The sequence below is a fragment of the Hesperophylax consimilis genome, chromosome 15 (assembly GCF_061612785.1).
Source record: "Hesperophylax consimilis isolate HC1 chromosome 15, BYU_Hcon_1.0, whole genome shotgun sequence".
NCBI lineage: Eukaryota > Metazoa > Arthropoda > Insecta > Trichoptera > Limnephilidae > Hesperophylax > Hesperophylax consimilis.
In genome coordinates this window covers 11329312-11353207 of record NC_142850.1, presented here as the reverse complement: position 1 = coordinate 11353207, position 23896 = coordinate 11329312, and the positions used below count along the sequence as shown (strand labels likewise).

The window sequence follows — 23896 nt, the reverse complement described above, 5'->3', positions numbered from 1 at the left end:
AAAAGTTTCGTACAATGTCACGCCATCATTTAAATTTTTTTTATGGCTAACGTCATAATTATTTGCATTGCTAATTATTGCGGATACCTGATCAAATCTTTCAGATTAGGATAAAACGCAAACGTAGTTTTTTTTTTTAAATAAACGACAACGATAAATATTTGACGGCAACGACAAAGCATTTAAAATGAAATCTTATTTATTAAAGTATCTGTAATTTATTTATTATTTAAAAATCGATTTCTATTCTTCCAACAAGTTAATCACAGATATTTCCAATTATCAGTGAAGTTTCCACTCTTTCAACCGTACGCGCCGCACGACACTCATAGAGTGCTTATACAAAGATGACTCCCACATAAACCAAGTTTAAAAAAAAATTACATTGACTCCCCACAGAAAAGTGAATGTTATTTGAAATCCCACAAATTATTTTCCCTCAGAGCATATATCCTCTTTGGGGATACTATGTGGAGGGCCTTTTTATCGAAAGATTCTTACACCTTATGTCGATTTCTTAAGGGGAAATTAACGGTATTAGTTATAGTTAACGTTATTTTCAAATAAAATTAATTTTTTCCCCGTTTTCACTTTTGATCAAATTGTGATCATAACGGTTCCTTGTTGTTTATGCTGGACAGCTGATCACCCTTTTTGGGTCACTTATGTACTCCATTCCCCATCCGCTAACCTAATATGAAACCTTCACAAAAAAACTATTTTTATTTGAGGTTTTTCACCCGGAAAATGAATTGGTTAGGAAAACAAAAACTCTATTTTGGTAGGCATTTCCATTTGCATTTTGATTGGCTTACCCAATATTGAATAGAATTTTCATTTGTGTGACGCTGAAACTTTTTCGCGTGTGCCGGGAATTAAAGAATGTACGTTTTAATTTAATAGCTTTATGAAATCATTTTAGTTCGTTTGAAACTGAGTATAATGGATTGTTAACTTCAATATTAAAGTAAAAAAAATAAGAATATTTGTGCAACCGTAAAAATAAACATGTCATTTGATTTCAATTCACCAAGGCCGCACGTCACATTTTTTGTGCACGTCTGCTTCACTTACGTCATTAAGTTTCTGGCGTTATTTTATAGTATTGTCTCGTCTTAACACGGAAAACAAAAGCATTTGAAATGTGTACGTATAGGCAAAATTGAAGTCTGATCACCGAACAAAGCTAGCACGATTTCATCAGGGCAACGCGACGCTGTGATTATCTACCCCTGTGCCAACACTATATAAAATAAAACAATATGTTTTAAAAATATCAAGAATTTTTTAACTTTGTCGGTAACTTACTTCGAGCAAAAAGTTTACCACATTTTTTTCACAGTTCTGAAGCTAGCATTATTATTATTTGGAATTCAAGAAAATTCAAATGAGAAAGGCCCGGAGAAGAATTTTCTCATTTCTGCTCGTAAAATGAAGGTAAAGTTTAAGTGGCGGTTATTAAATATGAGTATTTGGCTGAATCTCTTCCATTCGTCTCTAATTGACTTATAAAGTGGTGGAGCCATTATTTATTTAAAGGTGTATTATGGTACCAACCAAAATTAATAATGAAAAAGTTTATAACTTTTTTAAATAAAGCAAACTATTTTTTTACCATTTTCATCATAAATAAATAGTTTCATTCAAAATATGAAAAAATAGAAGTTAGCATTTCTTACGAAACATGTCGGTATCCTAGACAATAAAAAAATGGTTAAAACTAAGTGATTATTTATTTTGAATAAATTAACTGTAATGGGGCGATGCTACAAAAACAACTAAGAGAATCTTAAATAAATATTTATGTTTCGGTTCAGTAAAAACATTCAAATTTATGCGAAATTAAATCAAAATGATTTACGAGAATTTTCAGTTATGTTTTTACTCTTTTTGTGTTATTTTTTATAAAAGAAAAAATTAAATAAAACATTTTGTAAGGCCAGACTTAATTATATTATGCAGTGTAGAAAACATAATTAGTTTCAGCTCTGCAGAACAATACAAAGAATCTCGTAAAATTTATTTATTGTTTTGGTGTTTAATTCGTAGAACTCCATTTAATTTTTTTAAATAAATTTAAAATAAATCAAATTTAATAATGTTATAATAATTATTAAGTTCTGCAAGTATTTCTATTATTTTTACAGTTTGTTTTTTTTATGTTTCTTTATTCAATGAAATTATTAGTTACATGCATTGAGGAATTTTTCGACCACCATGCTAGGCACATGCCCGTGTTATGGTGGTCGGTTTACTGTGACAGTTTGATAATGGCCTCAAAAGCCAAAACAGCTGTCACATTAAAAACTGTTAAAATAACAGAAATACTTGCAGAACTTAATAATTATTATAACATTATTAAATTTGATTTATTTTAAATTTATTAAAAAAAATAAAAAATCATAAAATTTAGATGAAAAACACTTCAATATTATTCATAAATTAGTGTAGCTATTAAAACAAGCCAAAAATGAACTAATGTTGTGCGACCAATTAACAAAATAATTTATTTAAAAAATTTGCAAAGAAAACTAATTTCCTTTTCAATAATTGCCAATTCACTTTGTTTGCTTAATTTTAAATTTAAATACAATAATAACCCCGTGTAAACCACTATTCCTTTAAAAAAGATGAATGTGTTTCATAACCAAAGCTTTTGAGATCGTCGATCCTCAAAGGTCAGGATAAACCTATATTAGATTGATTTTTTTATTGAATAGTTGTGTATTTTATATCAATCTAAAACAAACAACGACGAATTATATTACCATAAACTTCTGACGTTCTAAGATACTACAGAACTCTTAAAATTATACTTCACGTGACTGACACAAAACACTTTTACAAGAAATTCAATGCTATTACTTGTTTATTTGTTCTTTACCTTTGCTTTTTGTAGCCAAGAGGGTATGTAGGTATTCAAATTAAGATGTTCCAACCTAACAAACAATATATTTATTATGTATATGTATTATAAAAAACCTCAACAATCAGGAAATTAACAAGCATTTGTACAGCGACGCTTTACTTTGAATTCGAATAGGCCATAAGGAGTGGAGTACACAACGTAGATATATAGAATTAAATTTTATTTAGCAATCCCGAGCATGTTTTTAAGGCTTCAATAGTAAACTACAAAGACGTGCGTTTCAGCGCTGCATCTGTTCGAGTTCCTTACCAAGGTTAGCTACTAGTTTGTGTTCACTGTAAAAATGTAATAGTTCCTACTGCATTTGAGAACGAAAAGTTTCCCTTGTCTTCCAGATTGTAAGTTCTGAGATCATACTGCAGGTGCATTTTTTTATGTGTGAGCTTGAACTACTTGTAATAAGCATTCTTGAAATCTTTGCTGCCTTGTTAATATAAACTCATCGTTGTTTTGAAACCTTACTCGTGAAATATTAAACTGCCTTCTGCATTCCATGATTAATTCAAAAGTATATTTTTCCCATGTTATATTATGAACATAGAAACCATTAGTAATCATATTTTCTCAGAGAAAAAACATAATGCATCTAATTGTTCAATTGAAAAAACTGGTGTAATCTTTCTCACAAATAAAAGAAACAACACGTAAAAAAATGACGGGTAAAATTTAATGTCGCACGCCGGAATTTGAACTTGCGACCTCAGGATTGTTAGTCGAGAGCCTTAACACATCTTTAATGTTTCCACTCTGCTTGGCTACCAGTGAGCGCTATATTCTTTACGGTATCAAACGCTGGACCAAAGATCAGCTCAATAATTATATTTAAGTTATTTGTGTAGTGCTATTTCTGTACACCAAGGCAATTGTGATATTTTTTCAGGGTTAAAAGGCTTAATTAATTGTTGATCTCACAGTAGACAATTGATGAGCATTGGTATTAAAAATATACGTATTACAAATTATGCTAAAACTCTCGGACCATTTCCCTCGACCACGAATTATTGTCAAGTGAATAAGGCGTAATATTTCTTACCTTCTCCGTGTCAATTAATTAAAATAATATTTCCTAGATTTGTCAACTGTGTAATCAGTAATCTACAAAACAGTCGAAATTCCTACGAATTTTCCAAACAATGACCGCCGCTCACAAGCGGTGGTCTTCGACATATGAAAATGCGGAAATTTTATTGTCAAGAGCCTACAACCGGCATCCAAAATTCCCAAATAATTTGCTTTCACACTTCGCCCACAAACTAATCGATCATTTAAGACCCATTCTCCTACTGTCCTTATATCCAAACATAATTTATTCTGAATACGTCTTTCTCCAAAAAATGTACCCTTTGAACCAGGCTGAAACTTTCACCGTGTAATTTTTTTGCGCTTTCCTTCTCATTTATATTCCACGAACAAAGGGCAAATGTTAATTTTTTCACAAAACTTGGAATATTATTCATCACTCTTCTGAACTGTTCAAACTACTCTGAATATTCGCTAAGATTTTTTACTGAAAAGGGATGAAGGTTGCAAGAATATTTTATCTAAAAATCAAAAAAGAATATTTTCCTTTGAAAAACTGTGAATGATGAAATTTATAATTAATGAAATAGAGTTTAAGCATAATTTGTAATATGTATATTTTTAATGCCAATGCTCATCATTATTATTTGGAGCAGTCAATTGTCTACTGAGGGATCAACAATTAATTTAGCGTTCTAACCCTGAAAAAATATCACAATTGCCTTGGTATGATTGTTAACAAAAATTGCGCTACACAAATAACTTAAATGTAAATATTGAGCTGATCTTTGGTCCAGCGTTTGATACCGTAAAGAATATAGCGGTCACTGGTAGCCAGGCAGAGGTGAAACATTAAGGATGTGTTAATTTTTGAGAAGCAGTGAATTTATTTATTTTAAATTGTCACTGTCACTGACACTATCAATGTCACTGTCACTCTGCACTCTGCTCAAAATGACAAACTCGAATCGAAAGATCAGTTTGATATACACAATGAAGCGGTGAGCGTATTGTAGAAGAACATAAATTATAGGCGGATAAAGTAGAGCACCAAATCTTGACGGCGAGGAGGAAGTCGGCGTCGTTCCTTGCAAAGGCGTCGTCCCATCTTGCTTCGCTTCCTACGTAAGAAAAATACATTATGTCGACTTTTATTCGACTCGGTATATCATTCCAGTGCAGAGATACTAAGTCTTCCTAGGACTTCCTTGATTCTTCTAACATTTAAACTACTATCTAAACACTTCTGACACTAATAAGAACATACTCACTTGTTTTTGAGTATATAAGGGACAAACAAAGAAATATCCATTTTAATATATATATATTTTTTATATTACCTCCACACAGGAGGCCCTGAAGAAAATAATTTCCCTCAGGGCCTATGTCATCTTTGGGGATGCTGTGTGGAGGGTCTTTTTGTGGAGAGGAAGGAGTGAACATGGGTCTTGAAGAGTCCCATGTTGTAGGAGGGAGGAAACACAGAGGCCGGCAGTTCGTTCCACAGCCGAGCTTATAGATTGATAAATAAATAAATTGAGGGATAGTGAGCAGTATCTCATTAGGTATGTTAACCCTAGAACCGTACCCTGGGGTACAAATTTAAAAAAAAATTGAAAATTTGCGATAACTTTTTCGTTTCACAACGGATCTTTTCTTGCCGCCGCGTATTTGCAAGTGGGGGGGAGTCGCTTCGAAGCATCAGTCGAGCGGGAGTCCTGCTAGTGTGTGGTCGTGGCAAAACGTGCGTGGGGCGCTCCAGAACCCCAGGGTACGGTTAAGGTAATTATTTTCATTACTATGATTTTAATGTTTTTGCGAAATAAAGCATGTTATTGTGCTATTTGATACGTGTTTCTTTATTTGAATGTTATTTTTGTCTTATCGGAATCAATTCTATGATATTACTGCATTCATCTAACGCTACCGGAAAACAAGTTTTCAAGAATAGACGAACTTATCTGAAGACTTAAGCTTTTGACCTTATAAAACCTCACTTGGAGGATCGATTTTTATACAAGACATTGTCGATGCATCTCCAAGAAAGTATTAGCGGAATATTAGGAAAAAAGCGGTCTTATGATGCTACAACCCCTTCAAAATCAAAATCTGGAAGATGTTCATTTTGTCCCAGGTCAAAAGATCGTAAGTCACGCGCTCAATGTCAGAAATGTAAACGTTTCATATGTTTAGAGCACCAAACAAAGATTTGCCAAAATTGTTAAGAAAAGTTACTTTTAATTAAGCCTTATTGTATGATTTAAGACTGAAATAAGTGCCATAACAGTCTATGTAAGTTTATTTTGAATAAATGTTTTTTCTCACGTAAAAAAGATGTTTTATTTAACGGGGTACTCCAGTACCCCTGGGTACTGTTAGTGTATGATCTATGATGGGTACGGTTCTAGGGTTAAAAAGAGTAAAATACTTTTTAAGGCAACATGAAAAGTATTTTTATTCGCTCGACGCTCACAGTTTAATTATATTTGATGAACGTATTACTAAAACCTCAAATGTTTCTAGACGGATCCCTACGGATTAGAGCTATCAATCCCGCACTTTCGTCGGCACCGTAATCCCGGTGCAACATTTATCCTAGTACCGAGATTACGGGTTTTTGTTGGTTCCACGACCTTGTTTCAACCACGGGAATATTTTAATTTTTTACTGACGGAATGTAGTTTATTGTGCAATATTTTTGAGAGGATCATAAAGATAAAAGTTTAGGTTATATATTTATTGCGGTGTTTTTGAGAAAAAAGGAAAAATTTTCAATATTCAGTATTCAATCTTGTGACATCACCCCACCAACCGGGCAGTATTGTTGATTTATTGCAGTATTTTTCAGGCAGACAAGCTTTCACTTCTCAATTTTGAGTTTTGTTTGCACATAAAAAAGGCAAGTACAATTTATTCATATTACCCTCGTAAACCACATTCCCTTATCTGACATTTTTTCCATCATCAAAGAAAGATCCCGCAATGTTTGGTCAGAGTATTGGCACATTGCTAGTCAATCCAAGGGAGCCTGCTATGCCTCAATACAAAGGACTATACCATCAAAACCGTGGTTTCAGCAATTCCCTCATTTTTCCAAAAAAGAAATTTCTTCACTCATTCGGATGAGGATCGGTCATTGTTCCGTTCCTTCCCATCTTTTTAAAATTCACGTCCTTGACTCCCCAGATTGTACATTCTGTGGTCTAGAAGTGGGAACTTTAGATCACATATTTTTTGGTTGTCCCTCTCTAAACAAATATCCTCTCTTCTATCAAGCCTTAACTAAAATTGCCTCCCCTCCATTCAACATTTCATCTCTTTTAAGTCTGAACTCGACTCCAATTTTCATTATAATTTTGAAATTTGCCTATTTAAATAAAATTAATATTTAAATTCACCTTTCAATACACCTTTCTCAATAATTTTAAATGATGGCCAAGAACACCCTTGAAGGGTGAAAGCCAGAAATAATGGAAAAAAAAAAATTTATTCATAAATCCATATTATTTATTCACTTATTCAGTTACTGTCAACATTTAGGACTAACACTAAGGCGTATATTCAATCTATAGTGTTAAAGAGAACTCTTTTTAGAGTACTTTTTTCACTTGATTTCAGAAGAACCAACATCTTAGGAGAAAACACCAGAAATATTATCAATTCAGCTGCAGTCGAAGGACTTTAGCTTGATGACAATAGAGAGCAGACTTGAAGTATGAAATCTCTAAAGTGATCATTTCGATTGAAATAAGAAAATATTTCATTAATAATTTTTTTCCTGCATGTTTTGCAGTTTGGTAATTTCTAACTTTTTGTTATTTCACTATATTGACAATAATGTTTTTCTATTTTATTTTACAGAAAACCGTGGGTGCAATGATGTATATAATGTGAAATTTCGGAAGTTTATTGTAAAAACACCATTATGGTAGTTTTTTTACGAAGTGTTTGAACACGTGTTGCAACATCGTGTTAAGGTTTTCGAACTTTGCTAAAAGTTTATAGGGAAACCTGTTAATTCATTCGTTAAAGGCTTGCAATCCCTTTTTTTAGCAGGATTACCTATAATTATTTTACATGATATCATCACTTGTCGTTAAGATTTCCACTTTATTTTAGAGATTTAATAGGGCAAATTCAATCGCAGGTCTGTCCAATACATCAGGGCCGTGAATCGCAATTTTTGTTCACGGCAGCTTCACGTATGTCGTAAGATTCTGGCATTTTTTTAGGGTACCTATTTCTTTCGTCCTTAACATTATTTATTGTTTAAAACTAAAAAGGATTCACATTTTCAATGTTAACTAAACATGCTTTCTGTTAATTATGTTCTAGATTAATTATTTTCGTTCATAATACCAGGTAAATTAGACGGGTCTTAAAATAACCTTTACCTTAAACAGTAGTCCGCCTTTAATGTTATATATTTCGCATAATGTTTTCTAAGAGAATATTATTTCTCAGTATTTCATCTTGTTCGCATAATGTATGCGTGGAGAAAATTATAATTTCAAAATAATATACTATTTTATCGGTATTTGAACTTGTTTGTGAGATTAAAGTGTTAAACAGCTGAGGTACCCGTTTCGAGAAAGTAGAAAATCGTAGAAAAATAGGGTTGAATACAGGGTGTCCGGTGTAAAGTGCACTAACTTCGGGGGGTGATTTTACATGATTTTAGAAATTGAAAAGACAAATAACCTTTTTTGAAATTCCAACGGTTCAATGTAGTTTTTAGGTAAAAATATTGAATTTTTTTATGGGAAAATAAATATTCTTCTATGGGAAAATTTTTTAATATGGGAAAAAAAAGTTAGAATATCAAAAAAAAAAAATTTTTTTTTTTCTTCTACCACCATGAAGAATCAACTCCCAAAGTTAGTGCATTTTATATTCAATGAAACGTAATTTTCACATATGAAAAAGTTAAAAAAAAAACAATCGAGAATATATAAATATACTATTTATATCATCATTTCAATTAAATAGTTTTTGAAATAGCACAAATATGAATAAATGTATGCAAAAATGGTGATATTTTTGGAACTAGGTTCAATGGTAGCTGGTTCATAACTTGGCAATGGCAGTAGGGGCAAATGGAACTGTCTTAAAACTATTTAAGTGTTGTCAGAATGGAGGATTCTTTCAGCAAACTTCGAAATAATATAGCGTAAAAATTGGTAGCATACAAACAGTATACAGTATCAGAACGCTAAGAGCTAATCATCGGATTAAAAAAGAATAAGGAACAAGGGAGTATTTCTATCTCACCAAACGCAGGCTTAACATTTGTACAGGTTCGACGCTATACATGTGAGAATGGGTCGTTTTTACGACTCGTTGGAGTTCAACAGCTCGGCTGTCGAATGATTTGCCGGCGTCTGTGTTTTATCTCTACTACAACATGGGTCTCATCAAGACCCTCCTTCCTTTCCTCAAAATGACCCTCCACACAGCATTCCCAAACATGACATAGGCCCTGAGAGAAATTATATTCCTCGGGCCTCTTGTGTGGAGTTAAATAACTATAGAGCTTCATACTATTGCTCTAGGCACTAGATAACGAAAACCAGATTTTCTGGATAAGCATTCTTATATCGTATCATAGTGTGATGGAAGTATTATATTTATATGTATCCACACAACTTTTCTACGTTCAAAATAGCATAATAGCAAGCACTAATTTTTCTCGTTTGCTAATTGGGAACGACTCAGTGCATTGTGAGGGCTTCGTGTGTACGGAACCATTCGCTATTTTGAGAAATCACTGTTCAGAACCTAGAAGCAATAAGGTTCTTGATCTGAATAACTGGGTAATTTCAAACCTTCCTCTTTCTCATTATCTTCTCCTTCCCACTTGATCCAGCCTCACAATATTCTCCCTAGCATTTTTAAACGTGAATACCGCAAAAGAGTCCCAACTTCTCTCAACCATCAGGAACCAGTGAAACTATAGCATCCCAAATTGAGGTTCCCTCTAAGACTGATGATAGTATAAAGGGGAAGTAGAGGGGAAAAATGAAGGTAAGAAAGTACCCGGCTATTCAGATTTGGTCAACAAACACGGCTAACGCTACACCAGTTACACCAGTTTTTCACCAGGGCGATACTGATAGTATCTAAAACTAGTAGTATCTGGAACGTGCAGCAAATATACCATACAAAATAATAACAGTATAATAATAAATACATACAAATTAATAAGAATGATAGGTATTTGTAATTCATTGGGAATAATGAGTATAATAACTGATTTCGGAAGAGACAACGTTATAATTTTTTTTTACTTAAGAATACGAATTTAAAAGCGAGTTCAATGAAGAGCGTACATAGATTTAAAAGCAGACTTGACAGACTTAATACATTAAATTGAAAAAAATTCCATAAATATATTATAAAAAATGTACAAAAGTTAGAGAATTTCAAAGAAAGATTGTGTCACCGATTAAAAAAGCTGATGATAAAATAACTTTTAAGTGTTTTAGCTAATGTTTTTGTTATTTGTTAGGTACTGGAAGTTTTAACTTATTAGGTAATGCATTGTATTGCGTGAATTGTAATGATTGTTAACTATGTTTTCGTGTTTTGAATATTTATTTATATAAGTACAATTAAGTTAGTATTAAGAAAGCTAGATAATGATACGAATGTATGAAAACCCGTAGCAAAACATAAAAAAATCACTAACATGAAAATGGATCTAAAACATAGTTTTACTAGATGAGCCCTGTAAATAAGATAAAACAAATTATTTATACGTTTTACAAATCTATTTGAAAAATTGCTTGTCTGGTTATGAATCGCCGTTGTAATCAATTCGTTGTCCGAGTATTATGTATTTTACGTTTTTAAGGTTGTGTTTTTTTTGTCATTCAAGGCATTTATTTACTCTGGTATTTTGTTGATAATATGTACAATTTAAGATTATTTAACAACCGACAAGATAAGAGTAGTAGTTTGATGAAAAATACACTTAAGATAAAGTATTTTCCAATTTTTCTTATGATTATTTCTTATAATAAGCTCGATAATAGGATTTTCAAATCCAAATGGATTGCCTTTCGAAGTGGAAGTGTGAGGCAAAAAAGAGACGGACGAGAAGTTGTGAAGTGGGAGTTTCCGTTTATCCATTAGCGAAAAGCGTAAGACAGGAATATGAACGAAGCTATGCCTAGTACCGTACCTAATAAAAGGAGAAAAGGAATCTGATGACAAATGGCTTTTTTAAAAAAGGTCGTAGGCGGTGGCTGGGTTGATTAAGAAATATTTTAACTTACTACGCATAAAAAAATTACCCTACACCAAAACCAATGTGACAGATAACCTTTCCGTTAATAAGTTCATAAAATTTCCTTAGATGATAGGACAACTCATTTCCTTGGAAAATTAGTACCCACATAAGTTTTAAAATAAACAAATTAATTATTTCTACACGCTGCTACCAGAAGTAGGTATAAAAAACACATATATCTGTTAAATATTTTTCCTCTTTATCTTACCAATCTTCAGTTCTTCTGAAGATGCTTCTGTGAAATTTTGTTTTGGATGGATATAAAAGTTAAAGTTAATCAATAATCAGAAAAGGGAATTATAAGTGTAACAAAAAGTAATATAATGTCTCTAATAATAGTTACGGTTTTAACAATATAATTATCAAGGAAAAGAGAACTCAAGGTCGAACATTATGCGAAATTTCGCTTCATTGGGCAACATTTCTGGCGAAGAAAAATGTGCTATTCCACCAAAACAATGGTGCGCAGTCGCAATGACAAAACATTTTTTGCCCTACGAATTGGTTCTTCATCCACGATATTCTCCAGATCTTGCCACCTGCAATTTTTCTTAATTTACATTATTTAAGACATGGCTTGGTGGTAAGAGATTTTGGCCGACTGATGAGTTCATCGCTGAAATAGGGGCTTATTTTTAGAGCTTCGAGAAATCGTATTAGTTGGAAGGCATCGAAATTGAATTGGAGAATTGTTGGACAAAGTGTATAAGTCTAAAAGATTGAAATATTAGCAGTTATTGTGTTATCAATCTATATTACGTGGTTATGATAGAAATTCATCATTTATTAGTTTTTTCTAGTGTAAGCAAATACATCAGTTGGAGTAATCTAAAAAAATCAAATTCAAAGTTACTGTAGTGATTTGTAAGCTGTTTGATAGTATGCACTCACTTAAGGGACCTTAAGTGCTAAGTGCTATTTATACCAGTTTCATTCGGGATCAATTAGCCGGTACCAAAATACTACCTACTAAATTCATGTTGCATTTCCGTGCCGTTCATTAGAGCTATTCGGTATGCAAATAATATAAAGAATACCAATATCCTTTGATTTGGGTGAAATGTTTGTAAGCTGGAGAAATATTTATGATGCTTTACTTAATTCAGGGAATATTATTAAACTGGTCAGCCTGGTAATGAATCAAAACCATTTCTTTAATCAATCTATAATTAAAAACGCTGCTCATTAATATTAGGTAAGCCATTTTAATCATTTTTCTGATTTTTTCCGTATGAAAACTTAACTAACACATAATCGAACATTATTATTTTTTTGACTGAGCGTAGCGAAGTCCTATTATTACCCGACCACTTTGCATTATTTCATCGGTGTGTAAATTTGTTTGTGTATTCCGTGTCAGGTTAATCCCGTCAAGATGGTAGCCGTATTTGATGGTATATTTTTATTCCGTTAGAGTGTATGAGCGAGCTGTCAAACTGAGTAATCAACACCACGTGAAGTCTACTGTTCACAGAACTACAAGTAAAACAATTGATGACCGTAACACATTGAAACCGGCCCGGTCTAATACTAGTATTTCGTTCCTCAAAATGAATAAATAAGTTTTTTTGTTTGAGGAATACTTTCGTGTTTAATTCCGTAAACAGTGTATTTTAATCAAGCTTTTATTGAGTTCTCATAGAATTGCCATTGCTATCGCTTTATTAGCGATCAACTGCATTTGATCTACATACAATGTTTATTTTTCATTAACCCAGTTTTAGTCCCCGCCTTTGTATGCGAATACTGGGACATATTGGGACCGTTCAAGCTAAGGTCAATAAGAGTACTTTTTAATTAAAACGGTTGGATACTAAACTATTTCATTAAAACAGCTTATCAATGCCAACAATCCATTGTGAAGCATTAGTGCCTACTAAAACTTTCAGATTAATTTTAAACATTGTTTTTTGTAGGAGTGGTATGTTTTTGACATTGCTCCGAATTGGAATACTCTTAGAGCTAGTTATAAAATATTCCGGTGAATGAATATAACTTATTTTATTCACATTTCTACAAATACGGCTTCATTTCATAGGATACGAGTGCTCTGGAGTAATATTGACTATTCCTACTAAGAAATATGTTAAACAATCCTCGAGGATAATCCTTTTTTAAGATTACTCCAACTTATGTATTACTCCAACTTATGTACTTATGTATTTACTCAAAAACAGAGTTTACAAATATTTTCGAGATGTAATGTTCACCAACTCTGTTAAATCTCCCTTAGCCTTTTGGTTTAATCATTGATTCAACTAGTCAAATGATAATGATGTTAATAAATTCCAAATGTTGTTTTTATATTTTTGAACCGGACCGGTTTTAACGTGTTACAGTAACGTGAACAGTAGTCTTAGTACTAGTATACCCTTAAAACTAGTATACATGGTAGATAAAAAACATACCATTATTATAAATTTATTGAAAATATAGAGTATCACTTTGTTTATATATTTATTTAATTAAACCAGTCAAGTTCATTAGTTACAATTGCCAGAATATCTTATAACTGGCTCTCTTAGAACTTCAGTTTAATTTCAGGATCTCGAAGATTGAATCTCTATTATATACTCTCTATTATATACTAAAATAAAGTCGGTTTTCGCGTTTGTCTGTTTGTGCGCTTAGTTTTTCTAAACTAGGCAACGAAATGTGGTAGGGTTTTCACTAGAATTCAGAATTTTTTTACAGAGTATATACATGTATATTATATTTATAGAAAATAGAGAGAAGCCGAACTTAGCCCGCCCCGGCTTCGCGCAGGTGAAATGCACAACAGTGGCATCATAAGAGTCCGAGCGACACATATGTACAATCCTATCCAGTTTTAGTGCTTTAACATTGATTGACATTTTGTAGTTCGAAAAAGTAAATTTAGCAATAATTTTACTTCTCGTAATGTGCTTTATTTTTTTTTAACATTTGATTGGAAACATATATTTTTACACAGTTTTTTTAGTTTAATTAGCTGTAAATATCAATTTATTATCTTGAATCAGAATATACTGCCAGTAACTACAGAATGTCTTCATGTACGATTTTTAAAGCTGTTCTTTCATTAGACAGCATAAACAGATTTTATCTCAGAAGTTACACGCAACAGGGCTACATATAGTTGTCCATGTGAAAAACACTCAACGATCAAATCTAAACCTGCAACATTGAATGTTTGAGCCCTGTGTGGTCATTGAAAATGACAGTTCTACTGAAAATTGCAGTCGTTTAAATTAAAACGTTAAATCCGTCGATATTTTCGGTTCCACATCCGGTTAGTTTTGTACAATCTATTAAAAATGTTTTTTAAGATTTTACCTGCAAACGTGTACCATTGCACAATTTGGTTGGATTAAGATTCGGTATAAAAATAATAGGACACCTTACTTTCAACAACAATTTATGTGGGGAGAGTCCAGATGGCTGCAAGGAATTCAGAAATTCCTTGAGAAAATGAATAGCCTCTTCAATATCGAGGACAGTGTCCACAAAGTAGCATGCTTGCGTCGGTGCATCAATCTTCGAGAGAATCAAATTCTCTCAACCTTCTCTACGTATTCATTTGTAGGTTAAATAATGTCTCTCTCCTTGAACCAAGGTATAGTCTTACAACTTATGTCATTAATTTCGGGATAAACATTGTCAACCAATTCTTGAAGGTCATTAACGAAAACGCAAAGGTTTCACTATTGAAATTAATTATCCTATTGTATTGTGGTAGCTGCCTAATCCCAATTTTAAGCAACAACTCTGCAAAAAGCAGTTTTAATTGTAAACAATGAGACTCTCAAGTTTGTTTAAGTTCCAATATATTTACTCATATGAGCCTAGTTTATGAGGTAAAGGAATTTCAGTACTTTTAAATAGAATACTCTATTAACTACATCGTATCTGTCTTGTAGATTTAAATTGTTGTTGATATTTTTCTTTATTTCTTTCCAGTTCGGATTACATGTTGAAGTTATAAAGAGATTAGATTTACCGTGATGTCTGGCATAAGTCATTGTGTCCTGCAATTTTCCATGCAAATATCGAGACCCATTCGTGAAGGTAGTATAACCAACTGTCCAATTTCGCTGCTGTGTTCATTAGACCGTAAAGCATCCTAAAAAACATGTTAGAATATAATAGGGTAAACTTCTGTAACGATAGAAATTAGCATTGAATATTTCTGCATGTACGTCTAAATTATTGCAAGTTTATTGTTTTATCAGATACAGGTCTTTTTCGCAAATTTCATTTTGGTTGCAATTATTGGTGCTGCTTCAATGTAGAAAATTGTGTTCTATTTGCCATGTCGAAGCGTTGAATGGAAATTTATTTTGTTTAACAACACCGGACAGTCAACTTGTGAATGAATAATTTATTTTATGCAAGAGCATAAATCAGGGACTAGCCTTCTGTTGGGGAGTTTTGTGATTCGAAAACATAGACCGATGTGGTTGTAAGAGTTATATAAGTTGAATGATTTAAAATCGAGGATTTTAAGAAAACGCTCCTAAGAAAAGAGTAGTAGTCGTATTCACATGATAATTTAAAACTGGTGAAAAACTTTTTTTAATATGTAATGTTGTCTTTGAGGACGTTACGTAACGTGCGATAAGCCTTTATTTGATCGTGAAACTTAATTAAAACCATATTGGACGTAGTGCAAAAGTATTAACCGTTCCATTGTTAACCAACAGGTAGGGAATTACGGAAGCTTTATGGATCAATTTCCTGAAATCTGTCTATTGTGCCGGACGCTCTGGAGAGGAAACACGGAGAACGGTATTAAAATAGAAAATATCTTCAGTTTTAATAAAATCTCGGGTGTTCATTTGGATTTCTTAATTGGAATTTATGCAAACTGATTCATACCAAGAGATGAAAAGGACAAAAGTTGGAGCGTAGTAATTCGATTATTAATATTTGATACTAAAGGGTATAGTTAAATCGATATACCAGTTTCCAGTATGATAAGAAGTACATTGGTTTTAACAAAAAAATAATTATCTAGCCTATACCATTGCGGCATGAATATATGTATTCTACCTATATATTCATGAATATATATATGTATATAATGGTTTGGGCTACATAATTAATTTTTATATATTTTTATTTATATTTATATATAAATAAAAATTATAACTATGTTTTTTACATTAGCTCCACATAGGAGGCCGAAGAAAAGAGAGCCTATATCATCTTTGGGGATGCTGTGTGGAGGGTCTTTTCAGGGAAAGGAAGGACTTGAAGTTCTGGGGAGGAATGTGAGGGGTGGGTAGGAATCTGAAGGTCAATGTGTCCAGGAATGACGGACGTATGGATCCATCCCTCCCACTGCGGTGCAAAATGATGGGTCAAAAGAGTCCAGATAGAGAAGTCAAAAGGTCTCCCTATACCAGTCTCTGTCGATCCCAACAGCCTCGCAGGGGACAAATGCATCCGCCGCCAAGACCTAAACTAACCCCATGAACCACGTGACCTACGGCAAGAGTTTGGTTATCCAATACATGGCTCCGGGGACGGCGGTACCCATACCCGCCTCCCAAATTGAAAAGATTGTCGTCTTCAGAGATTTCATACCGCGCCTGTTTTCCATGTTTTACAATTTAAAAAGAACTTTCAGATATTTCCTGGGTATCAGTCTTATAGGTACTTTGAGAATTAACTTCACACAGGAGACTCTGAGGAAAATAATTTTCGTCAGGGCCTATATCATCTTGATTTTATATGGAGAGTCGTTTTAAGTAATTGCATTGCCACCAAGTGGGACATGTTGTGAAGCGGGCTTATTGGATAACCAACACCTCCGTAACAGGTTTACCTCAAGTGGTTCGCCACGTATGGCAATTTAGCAGAGGTGCCCGGGTTTATTGGGTGAGATGTGTTCAGGTCTTGGCTGTGAACGCGCCTGCCTATCATCTGCTTGGCGGGACAAATCAGGAGGGGTTGGTTTGGGGATACCCTTTGACCAATTGGTCTATCTCTTTGCATCGCCTTGCACCACAGAGGGCGGATAGATTCATAAGTCCATCATTCCTGGTCATACTGATCCCTAGATTCCTACCAACCTTCATACCTTTTTCCTTCCCAAATCTTCTTTCCTTAACTATCTTGCAGCCAAGTGAGAGAGTAGGTGGTAGCCTAAATTACTATCCTCCTTATATTAGCTTAAATTCTTGACATACCATTTTAGTATTTTACGTATTTCTTAATGCATCTCTCGTTAACAGAGAGATGCATTTTCAACTGGTTAATATTATGATTTGGAAAAATGGGTCATCAAACTTGCAGTTGTGCATTTTAGCTGCAATTCATATCAAATGCAATAAAGTAATTTTTCATGTTCGATACAATATAAATGAAGAATTTATAAAAAAGTGGAAAAAATTAAATATCTAGGCGTCATTATAAACTCAAAGCTGAACTTTTCAAATAATGCAGACTAATACAATTGAGAAAACATATTTTCTTCAACTACTGATGTTTTTTTCTTTTTTTGTCACATATAATATATACTTACATTTAAATATTTAAACATCTATTATTTGCCAATCACTGTAATTTTTTATTTGTTTCTAAAACTATTAGTACACACGACGATGTGAGCTAACTTAAGATTAAAAAAATAAACAGTTTAATCATTTGAAATTATACAAATTTCAGAAATTACTTGTGATTCTACATAATTTATGCATAGCATAATAATAGATGCATAGCGCCCTTCGTGGCAGCCGGACGCGTCCTAACGCGTCCTCCAACCGCTTTGTGTTTTTTTTTGTATTTTCAAGGGAAATGAGGCAACATCCCTTTAATTTTTTTTTTAATCAATCAATCAACATTAAACTTAAATAAAAATAAATTTAACAACCAGTTATTAGAACTTTACAATTTGTGATCTAAGTGCATTGTTTTAAAAGTGAATATTCGGAAATTTCGCTAAAAAATATTCGCCATTCGAAACGAACGTTGATCGGTAGATGCACCCCAGATGTTTTCAACGGAGTTCTCGGAAACTCTGAAGGCCCTGGCAAGTGTTTTGCTAAGCCCATGGTAATTTATTATCCCGACCGTCGCTTTTTATTGCGGGCAGAATGCACCAGTTTAACAATCACCAGGAACAGGATTACATGGAGATGAATGATGGACTTGCCGAACGTCACAGCATTGCTGCCAGAGTCTCATATCAATGTGAAGTGTCAGCGCTTTATTAGTACCAGACAAATACCTGGACGGATAACGAACCTCGTGTTGGCACTGTTGGTGGACGCGGTGGCCTCTCTTGTTGCAGCAACTGGTCTAGTTTCTTCACCACCTAGGATTCTTGCTGCAGAGTCTCCATTTTCTATCTTCGTCGAACGTCACAGCGGTGCTGCTAAGGTCTGGTATCTGTGAGAAGATATTTTGTCAGCGCTTTGTTAGCAGCAGAAACATATCTGAACGTATGACGAACCTCGTGCTGGCACTGTTGGTGGACGCGGTGGACTCTTTCGCTGCAGCAGCTGGACCAGTTTCCTCACCACCTAGGATTCTTGCTGCAGAGCTCGGAATATTCTATCTTCTTGTCACCTGTTCTTGTACTTCATTTTACTCAGCTTAACTTCACTTTATTTTTTGTAATTTTTATATTTTTTGTAATACCTGCATCAACTGTAAAGCGCCCCTAAGGTGATATCTCACAAAAGCGGCGCTATACAAATTGTCCAATAAATAAATAAACAATATTTATTTATTTATTGTACAATTAAAAAATACTAATAACTTTTTCGACATTCCAAGGTTTTATGGTAGTGTTTTGGTTAAGAAGTTGAATTGTTTTATGCGTAATAAATATTCTTATATGGAAAAATATTTTAGTATGTAAAAAAAAAGTTGGACTTTCTAAAAGTTATTTTTAATTTTTACTTCTACCATCATGTAGATTCCACTTATCTATAGAAATACATTTGTGAGGAAGGTGCATCTTTGACAAAATAGTCCTACTTAATCTACTCGTCCTACAAATAAAGTTCTGTTACGGTTTTTGCCAATCACCTGACAAACACAGCAAAACACTTACACACAAATCAAAGATATCTCCAAAAAACAGTTTCACTAAAGCTTGTTCACATAACCGAAAAATAAATTTGGGAGCTCTTTGTGCGAATGATATTGAAAAAAAATGCCTCGTTTTGCTGAATTTCACTTTCGCAAGCCCCATGTTTTTTTCGTATTTTTCGAAAAGAAATTGAAATTTTTATTTTTCTTTCATTGTTGTTTTACTTAAAAGTTTATTTTTTACCGATCCGAACGTGGGAAATGTTGTTTGTTCTATTTCATCAAAGGACTTGGGTTTTTTTCTATAAATCTATTTATATAAAAACGAGTGTGGCGGGCGTGTGTGAGTGTGTAATCTAAAGTTTTATTCCGGGATTGACAACATTTTCCACAAAATGTTACATACTTGACCAATTTAGAAAAACTTCGTGTAAAGCCCGGTAAAGCCTTTTTTACAAGAAATATACATAAATATTGGATTTGAGGGTAAAAATATGCTACCGAATCGAATAATATTTTTTTTATGCAAAAGTTACAGCAAATTTCTATTGAGAATATGTGCTTCTTTTTAATTGTATTTCTAATTATAAAATATTAACGATTCAAAAAATATTTTTTTCAGAATTATAGAGGCAACTTTCAATTTTTTTTGTGAGTTAATGGTAAGGACTAAAAAATATATACTCGATTACCTACTTGACACAAATGGCAAAATGAATTTCACCAATTCCTTGCTTACGTAGAGAAGCAGGACGAATATACGAGTGATATTAAAAAAATCGTTTTAAAATATTACTTCTGATAATTTTAAATATAATTAAAATGTACATATTAAGATGCATGAAAATGCTTATTTGACACAACAAGTTAACATCTTACAATATAAGTGGATTCAATTATAGTTCCAGAGGTTAGTATAAACAAATGTTTACCTAAAAATAATTTTCGGCGTAAGGTGTGGAAGTCGAGCATTTCTATGGAATTTGCAAGAACAATTCCTTTGCATTTATGGTTGGTACGTACATTCTCTCATGTGCAGGTACCGCATAAACCTGTTTTGTACTTTTTCTACTTCTAGCATATGGTTTTGTTCTGACGGGCCCAATTAATGTAGCTATATTCCAGGGTACTACCAACAAGGGCTTCGTAATATGTTCTCCATATAGCGATTGCGTTAGTAAATTATCTCGCATTACGAAAAGCGAATCAAAGCATTTTATTGGCGGGGGATAGTATGTGAGATATTTGGTATTTGAAAGAGAGATTTGCATCGAAAATCGCACTAAGTATCCCGCTAAGTTTTCCGATAAGTGTTCAGCTTTAGTAAAGTTTTATTTTAAATACAGAAAACCTTAAATATTTTTACTCTCTGCGTTATATCAAATGAATTCCATATCCAATAAAAAAGATATTCAACCTTCATCAAGATATTAAGGAAATGTACTTTTCAAAATACGTTACTTCGAACTCCAATGGTTTTCCACCCTTCCAAACGTTACGTTTGCGTCAATAATCCACCTGTCACAACCAACTGCCTACGTTTAAAAGTGGAATACTTTAAAATACAAAGGAAAATATTTAACTTCAACCTCCAATTGTACGTCAATATGAAGTAAATGAAGAATTTACATAATAATGGCGTAAGCTTTAAATAACATTAGAGAGATTCTAGAATTAATAATAGAAATAGAAATACAATTCGCCAGATTTCTCGGTCAATTAAAAATAGAATTTGTAAAAGAAAATGTTGTTTTCACGTGAAAATTGACATTATTGTTATGTATTCAGAGGAATCGCTGTAAATTTATTCTAGCAGTGTTAACATTTAGTTACATAATTAATTCTCCTTTTGTCCGACACATTTATATTTCAGTAAGTTTAACTAATTTAAGTTCGAAGTTTTTATTTTAAAATGGCAAGTATGCATTATGGCAAGTTGCTTACTTGGGTAGCAGCTGGTAGAGAAGTTCCTCGCATTTCCTCTTCTCCTCCAAGTAGTCTGAAGTTCTCTCCTCTACCAAAGTCTCTAAGTTGTTGGCGTATTGCTCCATTCGTGACAGGAGCTCATCAAGGATGGAAGATGATTCATAGTCCCTGCGAAAATAAAAAAGAGGAAATTAAGATATTTCTGAACCGCTTAAAACAAATTTTTGTTTTTAAATTATTTCGGCGTACCTACATATCTTTAATATGCATTATTTATAATCCAACTTACTTCGAACAAACATCTTCAGGGCAGCTAAAACACTTCATTTTATTACAAATTTTTGTGGATACATATAAACTTTAAATATTTTTTGTGAAAATGTTATTAGTATATTTACATCTTTGAAAAAAACTTTCTTCGGGGAAGGTATATCATCTCATTTTGTTAAAAACCCTAAAAAAATTTTTTTATTATCACAAAATACACATTCAGAATATTCATCGTTAAAATCACATCGAAATGCCAGCAAATAACTGCAATCATTTTTAGAAGAAAAAAAAACAACTACTGTTTTAAAAAAGATGAATACATAATTTTGTTGGGTGTGTATGAAAGAAGATAATTACAAAAGGAGATTGGAAGGAAGGAAATGGAGAAACTCGAGATTTTACCCGGAAAAATGATAATAATGTAGGCTACGAAGGTTATTAGTAATTTTTTTCCTTATATTATGCATAGTGAAAACATAACATTTCAAAAATCTTTTTTCGTCTAGAGTGAATACTAGAAAGTGCTAACTGAAAATCAATAAAACATCTTGTTTTTAATTTGACAGACCCAAAAAAATTGTCGCACGTGCAATAAGAAGCTTATATGTATATAAATAACTTCCTAAAAACAAATTTACAAAACTTCCTAAATAACAAAAAAAAAAACAAAAAATACAAATAAAGTTTTTTTTTACCTTGTGGAAAATTAACGATACTACAAGTACAATATAATGCAGCACATAAGACGTAAGCAGTTTATAAATACTGTATTAATATTTGTCTCCTGCATTATAAATTGCTTTATTTATGGCCAAGTGTATGCAGACTAATCGCCCACTCATCATCTGACTGCCGTGTCAGTGCAAATCCTTCCCGGATTAAGCTGGGTATTAAGTTTATCACAATTTATTACTATGTTTTTAATTCCAGTGGAATTAGAATTAATTTCAGCAGATTTTTTCAAAGTAGTATAAAGCTAGGAAAAATTTTCAGAGAATTCGAACGAGGGTGTGGAAAGTAAACATGAAAATGGCTGCAAAAAATATAGGAGAAATAAGTTGCAGGATAATATTTTTAATTCTGAATTTGAAATATGTGATCGATTTAAACGACGCACGTATAATAATTAGTTCCTAATGGTCTAGTGGATAAAGACGTTGTCCTGGTAAGACAGAGATTTTTCGGAGGGTTCGGTTTAGAGAGGGTTTATTAATCTTTTTATTTTTTTGTGTCTTGTTCTGTTTTATGTTTCGCTTGGATTTATTAGTATCATCTTCTTCTTCAATTATACGAGTATATTTTTTTTAATAATACAAAAAATTTGTATTAATAACTACTTCCTGGTATAAGAGTGCATTCAACAGAAAATTATAAAAAAAAAGTTTCAACTTTTATAATATAATAAGGAACACCAGTCCATTTTTTCATTACCTGATTAAAATAACCGTTTTTTCATGTTCTTTTTCGTAGCAAAATTAACATTCAAAGTTTGAACTGATAACCGATAACTGATTTTGTTATACAAATTCAATACTTACTTGATTTTTCATTAAATTTAACCGCTTTTAATTAAAGAACACAATGCAAAGTTTCAGAATCTCTTTACTATTGTTTTGACAGTACACCAAAGAGTAAAAAGTCAACCATATCCACACTGCTACGAACACAAATTATTTTCGTAGTATAATGATATTTAAAGTTGTAAAGAAAACACATAGAAAATAGATGTTTAAATAAAATTAAAATTTGAAATATTTTGGCCACTAACTAAGTTACCATCACGCTGTTTCCCCGTAGGGGTAGGCAGAGAGGACGGACCGCCAAACAACTCGATCTTAGCACACACTCCTTGCCTCATTCACATTCATACATCGTGACATTGATACTGTTATATTATTCTGACTCTTAAAATAGCCCGACTTATGGTTTCTGATTCACTTGATCATGCCATGTCTTCCTCTGGCGTCCCCGACCTCTTCTTCTATTCACATTTGCGTCATATATTCTCCATATACTCCTTTCTTCGTTCATTTGCTCTAAATTCCCAAACCATCTTAGCGTTCCTTTCTTAATCTCACTCATTATTCTTTGAATATAATAAAAATTGGACATATATTTTGTAAAACTTAAATTGATTTAATGTAAACCTTTTTTAATGTACGTTTCTTATTTTACCCTTTAAACGAGCTTTAAAATAGGTAAATAACAGGGTATATTCGCATATAGTTAAAAAAAATATTATGCTTTTCAAAAACTTCAAGACACACCGCCATAAAATGAATATTATTATTAAAAAATCTTAATTTTCACAGAAAACCCTTCATTAATTTGTTGGGAACCTATTATTTACAATTTATTTAAATACCGCAAATGCTCATTAGTTATTTATTTATTTATTTTTATAAGCAATAATTGTTCGCCTGAAACACTCATCCACA

General features: G+C 32.7%; 1 protein-coding gene across 1 annotated transcript in view; it reads right to left on the bottom strand.

Moving 5' to 3' along the window:
- LOC149417291 (atrial natriuretic peptide receptor 2-like) overlaps positions 1 to 23896 on the bottom strand; it is a 366040-nt gene that overhangs the window by 86278 nt on the left and 255866 nt on the right. The window contains exon 4 of the mRNA XM_089640191.1: positions 21207 to 21356. Within this exon, the coding sequence (XP_089496317.1) occupies positions 21207 to 21356 (150 nt within the window). The remainder of the gene's footprint in view (positions 1 to 21206; positions 21357 to 23896) is intronic.